We start from the raw sequence: 22,508 nt of genomic DNA on the forward strand, positions 1-22,508 counted from the left end.
GATTTAATTTTCATAGCAACCTGAGGTAACTACTATTTTTCCAATTTTATAAATAAATAAAGAAACAAAGGCTCAGAGATTTTAGGAAATTTGCCCCAAATCACAAAGACAGTGGGGTTCAAATCCAGGTGTATCAGAATTCCAGAACCTAAACTTCGTTTATTCATTATTCCATGATGCAATACGGACCTCAATTTTCAACAATTCACATGTTCAAAACTAAACTGTGGAACTTCCCTGGTGGTACAGTGGTTAAGAATCCACCTGCCAACGTAGGGACACGGGTTTGATCCCTGGTCTGGGAAGATCCCACATGCCGCGGAGCAACTAAGCCCGTGCCACAACTACTGAGCCTGCACTCTAGAGCCCACGAGCCACAGCTACTGAGCCTGTGCATCACAACCACTGAAGCCCGTGCGCCTAGAGCCCATACTCTGCAACAAGAGAAGCCACCGCAACGAGAAGCCTGTGCACTGCGACAAAGGGTAGCCCCCACAAGGCAACAAAGGGTAGCGCAACTAGAGAAAGCCCACGCACAACAACGAAGACCCAATGCAGCCAAAAAAAAACCCACTAAATTGTGACTATTTTATTGCTTATGATTTTATTCAGAGTTTGCCTATTTAAAAGCATAAGACCCACCCATATTCCCCTTTTCCTTAAACCTGAAAAACTCTTCTCCAGGAAATCTTATTGGTTTTAGCCTCTGGTACACATTCTGTCCCAGAGGTCTCTCTAGTTCTTCTTCCCACTCTCTTCCTCCTCATCACAATGCAAAACAAAAATCCTAATTTCTAGAAATTTTTGATTAATAAGACAATTGACAACACAGGTTTACTATATTTTCTTACATAAATTATATAGGAAAAATAAACATACACAGACTTCAATGGCAACAGCAGAACATTCCTTGGAGTGACCCTAAGTCATCACTACAAATAATTTGCACTGCAATTATATAGCTATTCATAGAAAGAGTTCCTGAATACATGGTAAAAAAGGGGAGATGATATCTTTGTGGACAAATCTTCATGCTATACAACTTTCTTAGATACCATCTAAAATAAAGATCAAACAAATTTTATTATACTCTCCCACACTGCTCCCCAAAGGAAAGATATAGCCTAGCCTCACTGTGATTCCAGCATCACACAAAACCCACTTTTTAAGTTCTTCTTTGCTAAACAAGAAGACAAAAAAAAAAACCTCTTTAGTTGCAACATGTACAGTAAATAACACACAATTTTATAGCATATTAACAAAATCAAATTACCAGCTGACTTAGGCAACAGATCCAAAGAAATTAAGAGTTTATACCATATCTGGCTCATATCAATTACACAAAAAAATATCTGAAAAGTTAATGACAGAATATTTTCCAAATCTGATGAAAGTTATAAACCCAGATATCTAAGAAGCTCAATAAACTTTGAGCATTTGAGCACAAAAGAAAACCATACAAAGGCACTGTAATCAAATGGCTGAAAAGCAATGATAAAGAGAAAATCTTAAGAGCAGGCAGAGAAAAAAATAAAGATAAGAATAATGGCAAAATTCTTATCAGAAAAAATGCAAGCCAGAAGATAATGGAATAATATCTTTAAACTAGTGAAAGAAAAAAAAAGAACAAACCCCAAATCCTATCAATCTATAATTTTATATCCAGCAAAAATATCCTTTAAAACTGAAGGTGAAACAGATATTTTTAGAAACACAAAAGGTGAGAAAATTTGATGCCAATAGATCAATACCATAAGAAATATTAAAAACAAGCTCTTGAGGCTGTTAGAAAATGGTACCAGATGGAAACCTGGAACTATACAAAGAGATGAGGAGTGTCAGAAATAATAAACATGTAAGTAAATGTAACTTTCTTCTTCTGTTTTTTTAAAATTTATTTATTTAATTTTTGGCTGCGTTGGGTCTTTGTTGCTGCGCACAGGCTTTCTCTAGTTGCGGCGAGCGGGGGCTACTCTTCATTGCGGTGTGCAAGCTTCTCCTTGTGGTGGCTTCTCTTGTTGCAGAGCACGGGCTCTAGGCACGTGGGCTTCAGTAGTTGTGGCACACAGGGTCATTAGTTGGGGCTCGCGGGCTCTAGAGCGCAGGCTCAGTAGTTGTGGCGCACCAGCTTAGCTGCTCCGCGGCATGTGGGATCTTCCTGGTCCAGGGCTCGAACCTGTGTCCCCTGCATAGGCAGGCGGATTCTTAACCGGTGCGCCACCAGGGAAGTCCTACTGCTTCTTTTTTTAACCAGGTATAAGGCACCATGCTAAGAACTTTTACTCTGTTATCTAATTTATTCCTTCTCAAACCCTAGGAAACATATTATTTCCATTCTAACACTGAGGAAACTGGAATCAAAAGGTTAGATAACTTACCCAAGATCATACACCCCGTTTTCAAACTCAGGGCTGCCAGAAAGTAAAGGCCTTACTCTTAAATCACTATACCTTTAAGTGCTGTGCTTGGCTAATGCTCATATTGGAGTATCAGGCTAAACTTTCTGATAATATAGCTCCACTTTTGAAAGCAAAGTAACACACTGACAAGGTAAATCCCATGAGAGATATAACAGCTTTCGATATAAGAATTATCCTGAACATAACAAGAAAAAGACAAGTAGAAAAAGTACCAAATTCAAATAGAGTTAGAAAACAAAACAAAACAAGGAAACACATGAAGACATAAACAAGGCCAGAGCAAAGAGTCATAACAGACATTAGTAAACTGAAATACATTCATACATGCTTTGAATGAATATTCATCAACCATATGCAAAGATTCCACTATGCATCAGGCACTGCAGAGGCCTTAGGGATACAAGTGTTAGCAAAACAGTCCCTGTCCTCAATTAAAAAAAGAGTCTTTGGAGTTAAAAACAGAAGCCTTTGGTGACCTGACCAAGTATAGTTTCAGTGGAAAGGTAGGGGTAGAAACCAGAGAACAATGGGTTGAGGGAGTCAGTATAGATGATGTTTATAAGGTGATAAATGGGGAAGATAAATATAGAACAAATGCTAGGGAAGGACAGGTTAAGGGAAGCTTGCTCAAATGTTTATGACAAAGCTCCAATTAAGGAGGGAAAAGGTTGAATATAAAAAAAGTCTGTGGGCTTCCCTGATGGCGCAGTGGTTAAGAATCCACCTGCCAATGCAGGGGACACAGGTTTGAGCGCTGGTGCGGGAAGATCCCACATGCCAGTGGAGCAACTAAGCCCATGCTCCACAACTACTGAGCCTGCGCTCTAGAGCCTGTGAGCCACAACTACCGAAGCCCACACACCTAGAGCCCATGCTCCACAGCAAGACCGCAATAAGAAGCCCGCACACGCAACAAAGAGTAGCTCCAGCTCACCGCAACTGAAGAAAGCCCGTAATCAGAAATGAAGACCCAACGCAGCCAAAAGTAAATTAAAAAAAAAAAAAAAAGTCTATGAGATCCAGAGCAAAAACAACGAAAACCACCTTAATAAGGAAGATGAGAACCTTTTCCTTTCTAAGAGCGACAGAGGCAAGGGCTAGGAGAGGAAGGAACAGGAAGCAGATCAGTCCCACCAGAAGGTTTTTATTTTTATGTTCAAATAAAGACCATTTGCTAAGAGAGTAAAACTTCAAGAAAACAGCAAAAGTTTAACTACTGTAAAGAAATGGGCAAAACTGGGGGGAAAATCAACTAATAGATATTGAAGTGGAAGACTGCATTTAAACAACTGGCCAGTCTGTAAGATTTTTTTTTCCAGTGAGGCTATCCATAATACCCAAAGAAGCATACTTTCAGAATCATTCAGAGCAGATTTTCCTAGACAAGTGAGCTGGGAGGACAAGAGGACTGAGGATACTGGTAAGACAGGTTAAAGTAATATATCAAAAAATGGGCAGAAGAGCAAAAACAGGAGGAGGAAGAAAAGAAAAAAGCAGAAAGTGACTAATAGCGAAAAATTTGGAATCTACACTGGAAGTCCTGAACAGAGAAGCAGCTGGATTAATGCGGATCAGGCTGTGGTCAAAATGGAATGGTTGAATGTAAGACTTTAGAGGTAGAAGAATTCTGAAGAATAAACTCTAAGATATAATATGGACATACATAAAGGTTAATATATTAAAGAGAAAGATTAAGAGAGAAAAGAACAGAAAAAGGAGAGCTGCGTTTTAAAGTGTTCTAAGAAAACATCAGTTCTATGAGCTGTGACATACCTTTGGAAACCCCAACCTCTATCTCCCTCTTGGAGGTTCATAATACACATTAGCATGTTACAAACTATGAGAAGTCTTACATAAAGAATCCAGTTTAACCCCGTATTTTGAAATTTATTTTGCCTTGGATATATTGAGAACCCTAACATATATGAATTTCCCGTGTTCAGCGGAATACACTCTGGGAAATGCTAGAGTATTGGATAGACTTGTCTGTGTGTAATACAAGTAAAGACATCAAGGAATCTGCTTCAAAAAAAAGGTGAGATCGTGAGACCTTCAGTACTGATGAGGATGTACAGAAACAGGTACTTTTCAAACACTGCTAGGGCCAGAATAAACAGTACAAACTTTCTGGCAACATCTACCAGGCATTATTTCCCCATTGCTGCTGTAACAGATTACCACTAATTTAGTGGCTTAAAACAACACAAATTTTATTCTCTTACAGGTCTGAAAGTCAGAAGCCTGAGTGAGTCTCGGTAAAAATCAAGGTATCACCATGGCTGTGCTGCTTTCTGGAGGCTCTAGGGAAGAAACCTAGTTTTTGCGTTTTCCTTGTTATTGAGACTACCTGCATTCTTTGGCTTGTGACCCCCTTCCATTCCAACAGGATGTTATCCTCTGTGGTTCTTTTCTTTTCTTTTAAATTTATTTATTTACTTATTTTTTGGCTGCTTTGGGTCTTTGTTGCTGCACGCGGGCTTTCTCTAGTTGAGGCGAGCAGGGGCTACTCTTCGTTGCAGTGCGTGTGCTTCTCACTGCGGTGGCTTCCCTTGTTGTGGAGCACGGGCTCTAGGTGCGTGGGTTTCAGTAGCTGTGGCACGTGTGCTCAGCAGTCATGGCTCTCAGGCTCTAGAGCACAAGCTCAGTAGTTGTGGCACACAGGCTTAGTTGCTCCGCGGCATGTGGGATCTTCCCAGACCAGGGCTTGAACCCGTGTCCCCTGTATTGGCAGGCAGATTCTTAACCGCTGTGCCACCAGGGAAGTCATGTCTCTCTGGTTCTGATTCTTCTGCTTCCTTCTTCCACAGTTAAAGGATTCTTGTGATTACACTGGGCCCACCAAAAAATCCATGATAATCTCTTTATTTTAAGGTCAGCTGATTAGTAACCTTAATTTCTTTCCCCTTGCCATGTAACATAATATATTCATAAGTTCTGGGGATCAGGATGTAGACGTCTTTTGGGAGGCGTGTTATTCTGCCTACCACGCTTAACAAAATATTCTGAAATGTGCATATCTTGTCATTCAAATAAGCATGCACAAGAATATGTGTGTACCAGGATGTTCATTACAGCATTTTTTAATAATAATAAAGTATTGGTAACAACACACATTTTCACTGTTAGGAATTCAGTTTAGAAAATTACAGTACTCCTGTAATTTTCAGCATGCTGACGTTTCCAATGATGCTTTAGATATATAATTATGAACATGTCTTTGATAAAATGTCAAGTGACAAAAGAAAGATTACAAACTATATAAATGAGAACAATCCCAGTTGTTAAAACTAAATACATACATATGTTTATACAAGTATGTGAATGCTAATATACATATAAAAAAATAACTGAAAGGCTACACAACCCTGGATGGTAGGGTGACTATAAGTTCCTGTGTGCCTCGAACAGTCCAGATTTATGCCTGATGTCCCAGCAATAATTAGCACTCTCTTTCACTGTTATATGATCACTCTTAAAATTTTCTGGGTTTTGTTTTGTTTAAAACAAGTATGTATTACTTTCCTGGATGCAGAAGTGGCAAGAACCAGATCTATATTACACGTGAAATTTTAAAAAACTAAAGTAATTTTTAAGAAATATGTTTTCTAATATATGAATCTGCAAACACTAATTGTGAATCATCTAAATTATATATATATTATACCACTTGACAGCATCAATGGCAAACAGATACCAAAAGGGAAAATTTTTCATTTTTAAAAGCACTGCCCAAGTGTGTACAGTGGACAAGGAGGGAGCAGATTAAGGCCAATGCCAACTCTGCCACTAATGAGGTACTCATTTTCCTTCTCTACAAAATGCCAATCCAGTTATGTAAGGTTATTGGATAGAAGAACTTAAGAAGACAATTATATAAAAGCATTCTGAAAAGTATAAAGCACTAGTAAAATGTAAGATGATACTCTTGAGGAATAAAACAGCCTACTTCACAGTTAAGACCTGTCAACTACCTTATACCCATTTAAGGCACAATTGCTGCCAACCAACTCAAAGACTACAAGTTTTAAGGTATATATTCATATTCAGAAATGCAGAAAATGAAAACAATGCATAAATTAGGCTCTTTACCCACCTAGAACTATGGTGGGTTTTATATATACATCTTCCCATGTAATTCTCCCAATACTTCTATCATTGTCATTTTATAGACAGGAAAATACAGATCAAAGAGCTAAAACTAGAGAGGCTTAAGGTCACACAGCAGAGCTGGGATCTGAACTCAGGACAACCTAAATACAAATTAGGCCAATCTTAATTCAAAGGCTTTGCTCATTCAACTCACTACAGTATGTTGTTTTCATAGGAAGCCAAAAAAAACCCTGTATTGGTTTACAGACAACCTAATTAACATATTTTTTTTTAATTAATTAACATATTTTCAATTAGCAAGTGACTAACATTTTCAGAATCTATGACCAATATGCCTTAACCTTTGAGTTGTGCTTCTTAATATTCTGACCTTTTTTCATGGAAAAGCAAAGCGAAACTAATGATTATTTTAGACAAATAATGTTATTATTTCAGTTATCTAAACTAAGCAGAATTTTCTTTTTTTTTTTTTTTTGGGCCGCACTGTGTGGCTTGTGGGACCTTAGTTCCCTGAGCAGGGATTGAACCCAGGCCCTCGGCAGTGACAGCACAGAGTCCTAACCACTGGACCACCAGGGAATTCCCTAAACTAAGCAGAATTTGAGAAATATGTATTTTAGATATTAAAACACAAAATTTTCACTTTAAAATATCTACACAAACTGCGTATGTGTGCAGAAGTACAAAATTTTGCAGATGCCCTAAGATACTTTTTATATCCAAATTCATCCTGTGGTGGTTCTCTTAGCACTATGCTTTTTATCTTTTCCCACCAGCAATAAAAAAATTTTCAAGTAAGTATACCTCTAACTCATCTTTTCTTTGAATACCATCTTCCAATTCCATTTTACTCTGATTATCTTATATCTCATCACCACACAGTATCTCAAAGAAAATTTGGTTAGCTGTTGCCTGGTGAAGAACTAAATAATAATTCATGACCTTTCTAAGAAGCAGTATTAGTAAAACGCATTCTAATATACTATATTCCAACTAACATAGCACTGAAATAGTAGGGCTTTGGGAAGAGGAGGGATGGAAAAAGGACTCAACATGGTCAGTGAACCCATGGAGTTTTTGGAAATAGACTGAGGATATTAATGCATCAATACAGCAATTCTTTAAATATAACAGATTTCAGAATCATGCTTCTCACTTAAGACAGACACTACAGAAGGGAAAAGGCCATCAAGAACTGTGGGAACAAAATGTTAATGATCAAAAGGGTCTACAACGGTTTTTTTTCTTTATGACAGATTTGAAAAAGTTAAATCCAAAGAGACTTCACTTAATGTTCTGATCTCATCGCCCAATGCTACAGAACTCCTTTCCGTACCTCCGCCTTCCATGTTTGATCTCAACAGGTGAGGGATTCTATAAAATAAGTCTATAAACTCAAAGTTATTTTCAGAATTTTCATGTATTCATTAAAACTCCCCCCATAATAATTTAATAATGTTCCAAATAACTAATTTTTGCCTAAGATGAGGCTACTGTCAAAAACATGGAAAGGAAATTTAAATATTTATGTATCTTAAAGAAAATACTGGAGGCATTACATAAATTTCTCATCTCTTCGTATTCTAGTAGAAATACATACAACAAACATCAGCCATTTAAGTATAAATTATTCCCGTAAGGCTAATGAAAGGTTTATTGAAAGAGCACCTTAGACTCCCAAAGGAAATGCAGAACAAGATTTAGAGTTCCTCCAACACACAGTCCCCAAGCATTTACTCATTCTGCCTGCTACATTCTTCCCTTTTTTTTTCCCCCCACTGGAAAATAACTTTATTGAGATTCTACCAGCTGTATAATCTGTTCTGACATTAGGCCCCTTCTTCCTTTGCAATTCGGTCCTTCTTAAGCGGTCCCATGAACGCTTTCTTCTCCTCCACAGTCTGGAAGCAGCCATGGCCAAATTTGGAGGTGGTGTCAATAAACTTAAGGTCAATCTTCTCCAGGGCCCGCCGTTTGGTCTGCACCAGCAAGGACTTGCCAAGGGTGAGCACTTGCTTCTTGGTTCCTACCACGCAGCCTTTGAGCATGACAAAGTTATTGGTCACTTCACCGTAGTGGACAAAGCCACCCAGAGGGTTGATGCTCTTGTCAGACAGATCATAATCAGTAAAGGCATTGTTCTTGATCAGTTTGCCATCCTTGATGAGGTAGCCCTGGCCAATCTTGTAGATCTTCTTGTTGATCTCGGTGTGGTGATGGTAGCCTTTCTGCCCGGCCTGAGCCACAGAGAAGGCCACCCATGCAGGATGCCACGCCCCAATACAGGCAACCTTGCGCAGCCCTCGGTGGGTCTTACGGGGCAGCTTCTTGGTGTGCCAACGGCTGGTGACCCCTTTGTAGCCTTTGCCCTTGGTCACCCCAATGACATCAATCATCTCATCCTGCCCAAACACTTGGTTCACAGGGACCTGCTGCTCTAGCCTCTCTTGGGCCCAGTCCAGTTTTTCGGCCTCAGTGCCTCCGTTCAGCTGGATCTCCATGAGGTGGGCCTTCTTCTGGCGTAGAGGAAGCAGGCGCATCTGGGTGTGGGCAATGACATGAATGACCTGGTAGTACTTCTTCAAGCTGCTGAAGTCCCTCTCCAGCTGCTTCTTGCCATCTACATCCTGCCACTTCTTGCAGTATTTGGTGAAGGCCTTCTTCTTAGATTTACGCCAGTTCTTATAGAAGCGCCTTTTGCATTCATCACTGATGTGCTCAGCAAAGATGGTCTTAAAGGTCCGGAGGCCTCGAGGTGTTTCCATGTAGCCCACAATGACCACGGGTGGCGTCTCCACGATGGTCACAGCCTCCACAACTTCCTTCTTGTTCACCTTGGACCCTGGCCTGTCGACCTCCCTCACAATGTGGGTCATGCCAGCCTTGTAGCCGAGGAAGGCTGTGAGGTGCACAGGCTTGGAAGAGTCATCCTTGGGGAAGCTCTTCACCTTCCCGTGGTGCCGGCTGCTGCGCTTCCGAGGCAGAAAGCCCAGGGACCCATGCCTGGGAGCGGAGAACTTCCTGTGAGACATCCTGCCGTCGGATGCTGCCGGTAGAGCTTCTCTTCTTTCTTTACCTGACTAATCCTACTCATCCTGTAAGACTGAGCTCTTGAGTTCAACTCCAGAAGCTATCTCTGAACTCCCGGGCAGTAAAAGTTCCACTTCCCTCAATATACTCATGGCATCCCTTGAAAACATTTACCTTGGTATTTACCACATTACAGCTGCCCCTTGCTATCAGCAGGGGATTGATCCCCAAATGCTCAAGTCCCTTATATAAAATGGTATAGTACTTGCATATAGCCTTTGTACATCCTCCCCATCCTCCTGTATACTTTAAAGCATCTTTAGATTACTTATAATACCTAATCCAATGTAAATGCTATGTAAATAGCTGTAAATACAATGTAAATGCTACGTACACAGTTGCCTGCACTTGGCAAATTCAAGTTTTGCTTTTTGAACTTTCTGAAAAATTTTTTCCCCAATATTTTCCATCCGCAGTTGGTTATATCCACGAATGTGGAACCCGCAGATACAGAGGGCCAACTGTATATTGAAATATCTGTGCAACATCCATCTCCCTCAGGAGACCACTAGCCTAAGAAACAAAAATCAGTTCATTTGCCTTTATATTCTTAGAGCCTAGCACTGGCATTCGTAAGTAATCCATAAATGTTTTGCAAAAATGAAACAAAGCATGAAAACTCTATTCAACACCCATTATGTACATTACGCATTTAAAAATTGCTGAGACATGATCTCTATCATACTCAGTCTAGCTGCAGAGATAATTCATGTACATTAAAAAAAGAGGTCGGGGCTTCCCTGGTGGCGCAGTGGTTAAGAATCCGCCTGTCAATGCAGGGGACACGGGTTCAAGCCCTGGTCCGGGAAGATGCCACATGCCACGGAGCAACTAAGCCCGTGCGCCACAACTACTGAGCCTGCGCTCTAGAGCCCACGAGCCACAACTACTGAAGCCCATGCGCCTAGAGCCCGTGCTCCACAACAAGAGAGGCCACCGCAATGAGAAGCCCACGCACCGCAATGAAGAGTAGCCCCCACTCGCCGCAACTAGAGAAAGCCTGTGCGCAGCAACGAAGACCCAAGGCAGCCAAAAATAAATAAATAAATAAATTTATTAAAAAAAAAAAAAAGAGGTCACTACAAATTTAAGAAATTATAAGTACCAAATGACTGAGAGACAGGAAATACTACAGAAAGTCAATGACTGCAGAAATCACCCGGGTGGACATGAAATTTTCCCACAGAAGGTGAAACTTAAGAGAGTGGAGGATAGTACCTCCTGCAGGGGAAATGGCCTTGGAAGACAGATTAAAGCAGGAGTGGATAAACCATGTTTAGAAGACAATGAGTAGGTTACTCTAGCTAGGGCAGTTGACTCTTTTCAAGAGGTAAGGAGATATCACGTGACAGAGATAGACGAGGGTCATTTTATGGAAGGCCAAGAATGCCAAACTAAGGAGCTGAAGTGAGGGAAAGCCACATACAAATGCTTGTAAATAGAAGCAATGCAAAATTAATTGGCGGGGGTGTGGGGGGGGACAGGTGGTGGAGTCTGAAGGAGAACCGGAATTTAGTAAACATATGTGAACTTTTTTTTTTTTAAAGGCTGACCACAATTTTATGAGATCAATGTTCAATTTAAAGATAAAGAAATCATGGGCTTCCCTGGTGGCGCAGTGGTTGAGAGTCTGCCTGCCGATGCAGGGGACGCAGGTTCATGCCCCGGTCCGGAAAGATCCCACATGCCGCGGAGCGGCTGGGCCTGTGAGCCATGGCTGCTGAGCCTGCGCGTCCGGAGCCTGTGCTCCGCAACGGGAGAGGTCACAACAGTGAGAGGCCCGCGTACCGCCAAAAAAAAAAAAAAAAAAGAGATAAAGAAATCAAGACCCAGAGATGTTGTTAGTTCAAAAACAGAGAAAGTAGTGGGTAGTGTTTAAAAACCCAAAGTCAATGCTTTCTTCTTGCTACTTCCAAGAACTGCAGGCAAGGTACAAGGTGAATACTATTTCAACAGTTATATATATAAATTGACAGTGCTGGAAATAGAAAAGAACAGACAACAGGAAGGCAGCATTTCCAAAGTGGTGTATGTGTGGAAGAGGGTGAGGAAAAAACTGGGAGAACTCAAAGATGACTGCAAGGTTTTAAACCTGAATGGGAGGATGGGGAGTGGCAGCACCAATGAGGAAAATAAGAAAACATGAGGGATAGGGGAGAAGAGAAGGGTAAGGATTAATTAAGAGTTTACCTTTAAGAGTGCTGACTTTGCTGTGACAGAAAGACTTCTAAAATTAGGAATGTCCAGAAGGCAGAGGTGCAAAATTATCAATTAGTCAGTGCCAGTGGCTAAATTCCAGGCCTTATATTGACACATAGCTAAAACTTACATGCTTACTATATGCCAGAACTATCCCAAGCACTTTACATGTTAACTCACTTGACCTTTATAACTCTAAGGGATAGATGCTACTACTACCCTCACTTTTCAGATGTGGAAACTGAGGTACAGAAAACTTAAGCAGCTTGCTCAAGGTAATGCAGCTAGTAAGTGTTAGAGCTGTGCTTTGGATCCAGGCAGTTCTGCCCCAGAGACCATGCTCTAAACCACTGGTCCCCAACCTTTTTAGCACCAGGGACTGGTTTTATGGAAGACAATTTTTCCACGGATTGGGGGGGGGATGGTTTCAGGATGATTCAAGTGCATTACATTTATTGTGCACTTTATTTCTATTATTATTACATTGTAATATATAATGAAACAATTACACAACTCACCATAATGCTGACAGGAGGCAGAGCTCAGGTGGTAATGAAAGTGATGAGGAGTGGCTGTAAATACAGGTGAAGCTTTGCTAGCTCACTCACCAGCCGCTCACCTCCTGAGGTGCAGCCCGGTTCCTAACAGGCCATGGGCCGATGGTGATCCGGGGGTTGGGGACCTCTGCTCTAAACCACTATACTCACTATACTCAATTGCACTTTGTTATGTATGATCCTATGCTTATGCCTATTTCACTAAATAGTTTATAAACTCTCTGAATGGCAGGTATGATATCTTTTACCAATTTGTCTCTGCAGGACTTAGCACAGTGATTTATACTAAGTAGGTGCCTGACAGATTTTAAACAATGATGATGGGGTGACAGCAAAGTACCGTGATTTCTGAGGAAAAAAAATGTTAAAAGAAAATAGAGGAATATGGCCATGCTTTTCTTTTTGCCATAAGTGGGGTGAGGTGGACCAGGAAAGTAAGATAAAATAAGAATCAGAATCTCAGTGCTAAAAACAACAGAGCTCACGAAGTTCCTGTACGGCCGCTGTGCGTACATCATAGCAGCTATGAACTATGTGGTAATTATGTACTTACTTATAGGCCTGGTAAAACTACTTGAGGGTATATTCTCATTTCATCTCCAGGGACCTGGGATATATCTTGGTGCAAACTGAATGTTTACTGATGGGATGGATGGATGCATATGAGAGGGACACAGAAAGATAGAGAAAGGAGAGCAAAAGTCTGTGTGTGAAAGAGAGGAAAACAATCAATGGATGAATTTGGCCATTAGGTCTTTGGCATCTTTGGAAAGGTTAATTCCAATAAAGTGCTAAGGAAAAATAGCTGGATTACAAGGGACTAAGGAAAAGAAGATGGTAAATAAAAGGAAAAAGAGGGCTTCCCTGGTGGCACAGTGGTTGAGAGTCGGCCTGCCGATGCAGGGGACACGGGTTCGTGCCCTGGTCCGGGAAGATCCCACATGCCGCGGAGCGGCTGGGCCCGTGAGCCATGGCCGCTGAGCCTGCGCGTCCGGAGCCTGTGCTCCGCAACGGGAGAGGCCACAACAGCGAGAGGCCCGCGTACCGCCAAAAAAAAAAAAAAAAAGAGAAAACACAGTACAGGGCACACTTGAAATTGTTAGCCATAAAGGAAAGGTAAGGAAGGACAGAGCTTAAAAGGAAAACGGGAACAGGAAAGAATTTTTAACAGAAGGCTGATATTGGTCCACAAAAGAGAAGACTAGTAAAGGGAATAATTAAGAAGACTAAAAGAAGAGAGACAGCACATCTGAAATAAGGTTCTGGAGGAATAATATATAAGCAAGAGCAGAGGTAAAGAAAGGCATTCTGCAGGACTCTACTAGCCAAACTGTTTTTCCCTTTTTGAGACCTATACCAGCCATCAAGTCTTCAGGAACCACCACTTCACATATCTCTAGCTCTCTGTCCATAACCAATCTTATGCAAGAAAAACTTAGAAAGGCCTGGCCAGAGTTCTAATGTCATATATTAAATGGGAGTGAATAAAATTTTTTAAAATGTATTTGGAATAAAGGAGCCATGAGATGCCTGAAATGTCAATTTACCCAATAATCCACTTTTTAAAAGTCCCATCCATATTTCAAAACCCAGATAAAGTCTCACCTCCTCCAAGATACCTTCCTCACCCCAACTCCGTTGGAATAAAGTTCTTTTTCCCTAAACTTACACAGTACCTGTTTCTCTATCATATCACTTACCAGTTCATCCACTATTACAGTTACTTAAATGTCTTTCTCTAGTATCTTTGAGTTTCCCATAGGCAAAGCCCCTATAATTGTGCTTTGCACATAGTAAGTGTTCAATAACTGCCAGTAAAATAAAACACAACTTTTAAAAAAATATATTTAAAACTTGTACAAGTTTCTATGGGTGAAGTCTAAACATAGTAACTAGCCTATCACTACCTAAGAGAAAACTGCTAAGAGAAGCCTTGGAAGTAATCTGTGGCTTTAAGGCGAAGAAAAAAACATGAATCTAAGTGAATCTGCACCCACAGGGAACTTCTGGCAACATGTGGAAACATTTTGGTTGTCACAAATTGGGGAGAATGATACTGGCATCTAGTGGGTAGAGGCCAGGGATGCTGTTAAACATCCTGCGATGCACAGGATTGCACCCTGCAACAAGGAATTATCTAGCACAAACCCTGAACAACACTGTTACTTAGCCTACCTGAGATTCCTAAAGTTTTCTTAACGTAGTCACCTACTCTTTCCACTGACTTAAAAACTGGGTCTCAGGGAAGGTGAAAACAACCTGCCTAAGCAGCTCCACTTACATGTTAACAAGAAAGGAGTTGGTTACAAGTTCTCACTTACCATGTGACATGTTTGCCAAAATGCCATCCCTGTATTTTTCTGTAACTGTTGATTAGCCCTTCTTAGTTATATGTAACCTCCTAGATCACTGTTAAGTCTATCCACAACAATTCAGCAACTAAATTAAAATATAGCTTGATTACAAAACTTAAATGGCAATATGTGATGACCATCTGCCAAAATACCCACCTACAGATGAACAATCCACCATCCAAAAGATATCTGCTTAATAGTGTATTCTCTGAAAAAGATCAATCAGTTAAACAAACCCACCTAAACTTTCAGGTACTCATGCATGCCACCAATAACAAAAATCTGAAAGGCTAGCCACGTTTAGAGATGTAGTTGGAGGCTGCGAATGGTATTTCTCCACCATAAAACAAACTATCCCTTTTCAAGGCTGAACTCCCCTCCACCCCAAAATTGCCTCATGACAAACTTGCTACACTAGTGGGTCCATATCTTATTATAACATATCTTACAAAACAAAACAAAAACTCAGCAAACGCTTCATCTACCATGAAGGTAAAACATAGCAGCTGTTAGTAAGCAAGGAAACACAGGCTAGGACAGGAAGTATACATTTTGAATCCAACCGAAACCACAAGGGAGGCAGAAATTAACTGCTAAAATAATTTAGCCTGTTAATATCCAAGCAGGTAAAATGCTATTAACATTATTATAACAAAAAATAGACTTATAAAGCCTCAAGAGAGGGTCATGTTTTTTTCAAACAATTTTCCCATGTTTGGTAAATTGGCCATGTTTGGCTGATTTTCTGGGACCAAAGCTATTTTAAATCCTGGGCATGGGAGTGGGAGGGGGCTGGATGGGTCAGGGGGCGACTTCTCAACCATGTGAATTAATATCAGTGTGTGCTATAGGACTTCTTGAAGCTTCTAGCAACAGTGAATATCCAGTCCAGCGTTACCAGATTCTTCCAGAACCTGGAGCCCACCCTATTTAGTATATTTATTTCTCCCAAATGATCCCATGACCTTGTTCGCCTCCCCAGGCTACAATAAGACTCTGCTTGTTAATTTATCCAGTCTCATCCCCTCCCTTTACCTCCCTCTGTCTCAAGATTTACAGTGACATATTTTATCTTACAATATACTGGATATTTTAATTAGTACTTAAATGACAGCCATTTTTCTGCTGTCTCAGAAAAACAACCTTGTGGATGTTATATTCTACTTCTGGTAACAAAGTTTCTGACAAAGAAATGTGCAACTGGAATGCACCTCTCCACCCATAGAGGTATCATGCAAAAAATTTCTAACAAAACAGACGATTTGTAGGCCTTTCCTGTCAGTGGTCTAACGCCAGGGATCAACTTCAAGTGGATCCCACAGGAAAACCTTCAGCATAAAAAGAAATTAAAGATAAAAAGAGGAGAACACTGGAGGAAAGAGGGAGGGGAGTATGAACAGTTGCCTCCCACAGTCACAGCAGATGTCATTCAGTGGCACCGGTGCCACCTTGTACCATCAGATTTGACCTGTTTGGTATTCCCTATGGCTATGATTATTCCACTATCTCATCTTCCAAAACAACTTCAATGATACCTTTCCTGTATGGTACTTCAATACTTCCCCCACCCATTTTTCCAACTTTGACATGTTAATTTCCATATTTCTATTCTTTCAAGTGCTATTCTCTTAAAGCATGAAATTATACCTCACCTACTATCTTCTCTATGGCCTCACCCTTCTTCCACCCTTTTCAAGTGAACTATATTCAATACACCCTATTCTTTTACTCAACAAAGATGTCCAAGTCTTTACAAATCTTTCCATTTTATCATAAATCAAAAGAGAAAACACTGAAATTTTCAATCCGAGTATTAAATTTCCAATGTTATACAGTCTAGAAGCCCCAAATTTAAGACCATTTCTTATTTTTATAAAATATAAGAAAGTATTCTCAACTTAATCATTTGGATAGGAGTCTTATTGGGTCTCCTATTTCAAAAAATGACATTCCCCTTCTAACAAAAAAAATTTCATCATCCTTTCTTGCCCAGAACATCACCCATCCAGAGGATAGGTTTCCTCTCCTTTCATCTATGCTCTACTTCTACAAGTCAAGACCAATTCAGTCCCCTTGCTGTTGAATTCCCTCTTTCTTTGTCTTACTGATGCTTCTTACTGCACATCCTCATTTCTCACTCTTTTGAAACTGCCATCTTACCACCCCACCATTTCAACACCAGACACCCCAGCTCATTCACTCTAAGAAATTAATTCAGCTGAGACAAAACTAATTTTCATCTACATGAGGGAAGATCTGTAGCTATGCAGTCTAAAAATTGCCCAGTCATGGTTGTACACCACTGACAAAGGTAGACAACAAAACTCTTCCTAAAGTGAAAGTCACAAAGAAAAACTGCTATACCCCCAACCACGCTCACTCAGCAATACCCAGCATTCTCCCTGGGTTGTCTACAAAAACCAATGGTTCCATATGCATCAAAGAAAAGAAAGTGAACATTATGCTTCCCGGAACATAGTCTCTAGTCTCTCACAGCAGACTTTATTTTTTAATTTTTAATACAATTTTTAAAGGTTACTTTCCATTTACAGTAATTACAAAATATTGGCTATATTCCCCATGTTGTACAATACATCCTTGAGCCTGTCTCACACCCAACAGTTTGTACCTCCCACTCTTCCACCACTATACTGCACCCCACTCCATCCCCACTGGTAACCACTAGTTACTCACAGCACTTTACTGGAATGATTATCTAAAGAAGAGAAAGAGGGAAATTCTGGCTGGTGCAAGCCTTACTTTATTATCTCTTCCCATTAGCCTCAGACTACTATTAGCCCTAAGACTTGCTTTATTTACTTAGGATAGATGAACAAGATTGAGAAAAGACTGGCTCTCAGGAATTTTTAAGTGATTCCAGGTCCTATGCCTGTTCAGTTTTGCCTATTCAACTTTAGCTGGAAAATTTAGGCTAAACATTGTGTTCATTCTTATTCTTTTCTCCCTCCTTCAATGAACTAAATTCATCTCAAGGTGTCTACTACTGATTCCACAACCTAAGGGTAAGTCTTCCTTACCATGCTAACTTTAAAAACATAAGATACATTAACACAGAAGCCTCTCAAAGCCAACTGATCTTCCCATTAAAAATACCACCACTCAAAAAAAAAAAAAAAATACCACCACTCTCCCAATCTGCTTTTCATTATACCTTTCCAGTCCCACTGCTACCACCTTATTTCTAACCCTTAACTGCCCACTACACAGATTCATCTTCCTAATACATAGCCATGGACATGTGATTTCCCTTCTAAACAAATCATCTCAGATTCTCCACTGTCCACCCATTTTAACCATAAACTACAGACCATAATATTCAAGATACTCTCAAATATGGGCACCTAATCAAATAGGCTTTCCCTGACCACGCTTGTTTATAAAAAACAGCACATCCCTATCTTGCTTTATTTTTCTTCCTAGTACTTTGTCACCACCTGGTAAACATATTTATCTGTTCATATGTTCATTTGTTGTATCCTTCTATTAGAAAATACTTTCCCATGTTCACTCTTTGGTTCACCACTGAATCCTCAGTGCCTAGAATACAGTAAGCTCTCAAGCCATACCTGTGGAAAGAATGGATGTCACACAGTATAGCTGATCTGGAGTTAGAAGACCTACATTTGAGTTAGAGCTTCCACATACCAACTATATGATCCTCAACAATTTTAACTTCTTTGGGCTATACTTTCTTCATCTGTAAAAAGAAGGGGGTCAAACTTAATAAGATATGAAACTCTTAAGTTTTTCCAGCTGCATCACCTTACATTCTTGTTTAACTGGACTGAATACCTCCCCCAGCACCCAACTCTCCTTTCCATATATCTCTGCTCAGTTTCCTTACATTTGGATTCCTCCTTCTCAATACACACTTCTCAGAATACTGTTTATCCTTAAGGTCCACTTTAAGTGCCATTTTCTCCTTGAAGCCTAACAAACTGTAAACTCTGCAAGAGGAGGGTGGAGTTCTCATTTTTCTACTCTCAGAAGTTATTATAATGCCTCCCATATAGGTGATCAACAAAATGACTGATGAATCATGTGTATGAATGAGAAAATAAACAAAGGAAACTTTTCCTGATTCATCTCAATTGCTCAGGTAATCTCTTGCCTTTGGACTCTTATAAAACTGGCATCTTTCATGATCCTTACCATATTTTACTTTCCTAATATATACTAATCTGCAAATTCCTTAAAATTAAGGACTGTCCTGATAGTTTCCATATCTCCTCTCTATAGCATCTATCATACATCTTTGCCACAGTTGTATTTATTAAGCTTATCTGATATGTTAAACAACAAAGGGATAATAAAGGAGAAAAAGGACTTCGATATACAGGTATCATTCCAACTGCCCACTGTACAGTTATTGAGCATACATGATGTGTGTTATTAAACTCAGGCATTCCACCATACTTGAAAGATCTCATCATTCCCTCCTCTACACACACTGCTTAATAAAACGATTACTACTTTCAAAAGCAGAATAGCTACCCTCATGTATCACCTAACTACAAACCTTCTCTTGAAACATACATGCAGGGATCCACTCACATATCAATACTTTCACGTCACTAAACAGCTAAAGTGACTTTTCTGCTCATTTCAGACTTCTACCCCGTCCAATTCCCTCCTCCACAAGGTATGAAACCACTTTTAAAATCATTTTCCCATACACCTGCCCTTCTTAGTTCTGCTACTGAAAGACAAAAAGGACCCGTTTCTGGATCTTCCTTCCCCTTTTCTAAGCAGTGGCAACTCCCCAATTAATCCCAGGCTCTGACAATCTTATTTTTCTCTGTCATCAAGATTTTGACCCTCGTTTACCTCTACCTCCAAGCTCTTATTCTGCATCCATGGAAACTTCCTAGCTGCACAATAGCTGGTGCAATATGCTCTCGCCACCATGTACTTGGTTCCAATGTGTCTGCACCTTCTTCCTCCTACAATGTGTGTCAATCGCCCCCTTAACCCTCCCCAGATACACATCACATACTTTCTCACTCTGCACCCATACGTCACTCTACCTCGACATACAAGTTCCTTACACCACTCTAATGAATCCACACGACTCTTAGAATGGTATCTCCCGACTGCACTGATTCTAACCCAGTTTCTTCGGGGGAACCCAACCGCATCCGTAGTGCCTCCTTCTTTCCTCACTTCCTCACCCATTCCCTTCTTTATGCCCTCCACCCGCACTCCGCCAACTAACTACAGATGACATTATTCCTCAGTACTTCCAACCCCAGAATGAAGAACAAACTCCAGCTTCCTGCGGTCTCCCCCTCCTCTAGTCCTCCCTCCCCGGCCCCACACACACCCCAGGTGTGCAGACTCCCACCTTGTCTTCTCCCCATTCATCGCTCCAGTCAATCCCACACACCACGTTTCCCCGCCACCGGGATCAGACACCTCCACACTCACCTCCACTCCGAGTCGCCGCCGCCTCCCCCCAACCCTCACTAGAGAGCCCGCGACCCGGGGCGCGCGCACACACACATTCTCACGCTTCCCTAACCTCCTTCTCCGCACCGAGACTAGCCGGCTCCGCTGGAACTCAGTCCTGCTCGCGGGGGCTAGGCACCCAAGTGTGTGCCTGCTCCGCCCCCTCCCGCTGATCCTCGCAGCCCCCGCCTCCCTGCCCGGGAAGGAAAGAACACAGCAACTCCCCCGCCACCCCGGACATACCCACCTCTGTGTCTGTTGCTCCATGCCCCAACCTTCGGCCCGCTCCCCGCTACGTACCGGGCCGGCCTCGGCACTCACCGGAGATACTGCGCGCTCTGCAGGCTCATCCTCCGCCGCCGCGTCTTCCCGCGAAGCCTCTGTGGGTCTCTCAGGCTCCTCGGAGCGGCCCCACGGCACCGCGGGTGCTGGCGGCCGCCGCCATCTTCCTCTCCTCCGGCTCCTCCTCGCTCAGCGGGGGTTGGGGGTGAGTGAGGCGAGGGGGAGGGAGCGGGGATAGCTGCTCTCGCTGCTTCTCCGGCCCGTGGGGCTCAGGGACACTCCGACCCGGGAGGGGGGAGGGGGAGGGAGAAGGGATAGGGGCGGGGTAAAGAGGAGGGAGAAGCAGAGGAAGGAAGTGGGGTCTCTCTCGCGAGATTTCAGCGGCGCCGGTCCCTCCGGGTGATTTCCGCCTCTCTGTAGCGCTCCCTCTTGGGATCAGTTAGCGGTGGGGCGCCTGTGCGGTTGCTGAGCGGCCCACTGGAGGCGATTGGCGGCTTCCGGCCAATCCACCCAGCTTCTCCCGCGCAAGGGGGCAACCCCAGCCTCACCGGGAACATCGAGCTCCAATCAACCGGGAGTTACACTCAAAGTCTTCCCCCGTCTTTGCACTCCACCGGATTTCTCTCTTCCTTTTTCCACTCCTCCACTCTTCCCTACCGGAAACGACGCCCCTTCCTCCTACAGTTCCGGCCGCCAGTCCCTTGTCTCTGGCCTGCCCTCGCGCCCTAGACTGAAGCTAAGGACCCCCTCCTCTTTTCTGTGGCCCCACCCCCTGCACGCAGGGAGGCTGTTGGAGGGGATAGGGTGGAGCCCAGGGATGAAGAGAAAAGAAACCAATCGGATTGGATAAGCAGCTGCAAAGGCAACTGGAGGCTGTAGTTGTATTGTCATAGTAACCAATGTGTGCAGACAGAATGACCCTCCCTTGGCGAGTGGATTCCCCGGAAAGTGCCCAGGGTTCCCCCTGGCTTCCCTTCCATCTAAGGGCCTCCCCCAGGTTGGGAATCCGGGTAGTTCTCCTGCGCGGGGAAGTTCATTTTCTCCTCCCTTTCCCTTTCCCGCAGCAATTGGGGAGACCCCGAGGCATTCACCATGGGCTTTTCCACCCGCCTGCGGGCGGGAACCACCTCCATAGTTTTCCACTCCGTGCCGGGCTTGGGGGAGGGCTGGGCCTACGCAGAAGATGCTGGGCCTGAAGGCTGGTGGGCGGCGGGCTGGAGCAGGCTAGGCGAGGCGGCGGCGCTAGGCTGCGAGGCGGGCGAGGGGTTTCCCCACAACCGCCCCCGGCACTGGGAGGCGGGGTCCCGCCAGGACGGGGTCCCTGAGGGAGGAGAACGGCACACGACTGCCGAGATCCCTTTTCTGCTGACGGGGACATTCGACTCTCCCCGGCGGGTCGACCCCTTACTGAAATCCCCCAAACCCCACCCCACACACACTCTCGGCGACCTAGCCTCCTGCGAGCCCCCCACGCGGCCTTCACTAGCCACCTCCTGCCGCGAGGAGGCCAGCGTGAGAGTGGGAACTCATCTTGGAAGGCTAACAAGTGATTTTTCAGCGCTTAGGGGACGTGGCGAGATGCTCACGACCGCCATCCCTCTGAGAGGCACCCCCCAGTGTGAGTCCCCCTTTCTTATCAAAAACAGACCTCCGAGTTCCTTTCTCCTTTGCAAACTTCCTCCTTCTCTCAGGCGTTCGTAGTATTTTAGAACTTGTCACTATGTATCTTTTGGGTTGGAGAGGAAAACATTGGGTAAAATAGTATCAAGAAAAACCTAGATACTTGAGCGAAGTTCCTATGAAAGGCTTCTAGGAAAAGGATTTTCATTCTTAGAACACATCTTTTTGAATGTTTATTGTGTGTATTTTGTCTCATGTTTGAGGCTAAAAAAGCAGAATAACGTAAATGGGCTCAATAATAATGAGTGTGTGAAAAGTAGCTGGAGAAGTCGTCGTGTTAGTGGTTTGAAAGAATTATTTGACATTTTACAAATTATATTTTCCATTCGTATTGTGGAGGCGTTTAA

At 42.5% G+C, this 22,508-nt stretch overlaps 2 protein-coding genes and 1 non-coding gene across 8 annotated transcripts in view; all 3 read right to left on the minus strand.

Moving 5' to 3' along the window:
- SMG7 (SMG7 nonsense mediated mRNA decay factor) overlaps positions 1-21,156 on the minus strand; it is a 70,612-nt gene extending 49,456 nt beyond the window's left edge. Inside the window, exon 1 of one of the 6 annotated variants that reach the window (XM_060295543.2) lies at positions 20,521-21,156. Coding sequence is in view for 1 of the 6 variants with exons in the window: in XM_030849160.3 (XP_030705020.1) it covers positions 20,521-20,549 (29 nt within the window). In the remaining 5 variants the exon portion in view is untranslated. The remainder of the gene's footprint in view (positions 1-20,520) is intronic. The other 5 variants (XM_030849159.3, XM_030849158.3, XM_060295548.2 and 2 more) reach the window with 5 other exon arrangements.
- Positions 7,037-7,109, minus strand: TRNAD-GUC (transfer RNA aspartic acid (anticodon GUC)). Its single transcript has one exon. It is a non-coding gene; the product is annotated as a tRNA-Asp (tRNA).
- Positions 8,315-9,583, minus strand: LOC115848423 (large ribosomal subunit protein uL3-like). The gene has a single exon (XM_060285797.1). The coding sequence runs from the start codon at positions 9,560-9,562 to the stop codon at positions 8,360-8,362; it is 1,203 nt and encodes a 400-aa protein (XP_060141780.1). The 5' UTR covers positions 9,563-9,583; the 3' UTR covers positions 8,315-8,359.
- Positions 21,157-22,508: the final 1,352 nt, after the last annotated feature.

The sequence above is a fragment of the Globicephala melas genome, chromosome 1, assembly GCF_963455315.2.
Source record: "Globicephala melas chromosome 1, mGloMel1.2, whole genome shotgun sequence".
Lineage (NCBI taxonomy): Eukaryota > Metazoa > Chordata > Mammalia > Artiodactyla > Delphinidae > Globicephala > Globicephala melas.

Bases quoted from the DNA above. Each gene is read 5' to 3' on its own strand.
- LOC115848423 (XM_060285797.1), bottom strand. From the start codon at position 9,562: ATGTCTCACAGGAAGTTCTCCGCTCCCAGGCATGGGTCCCTGGGCTTT.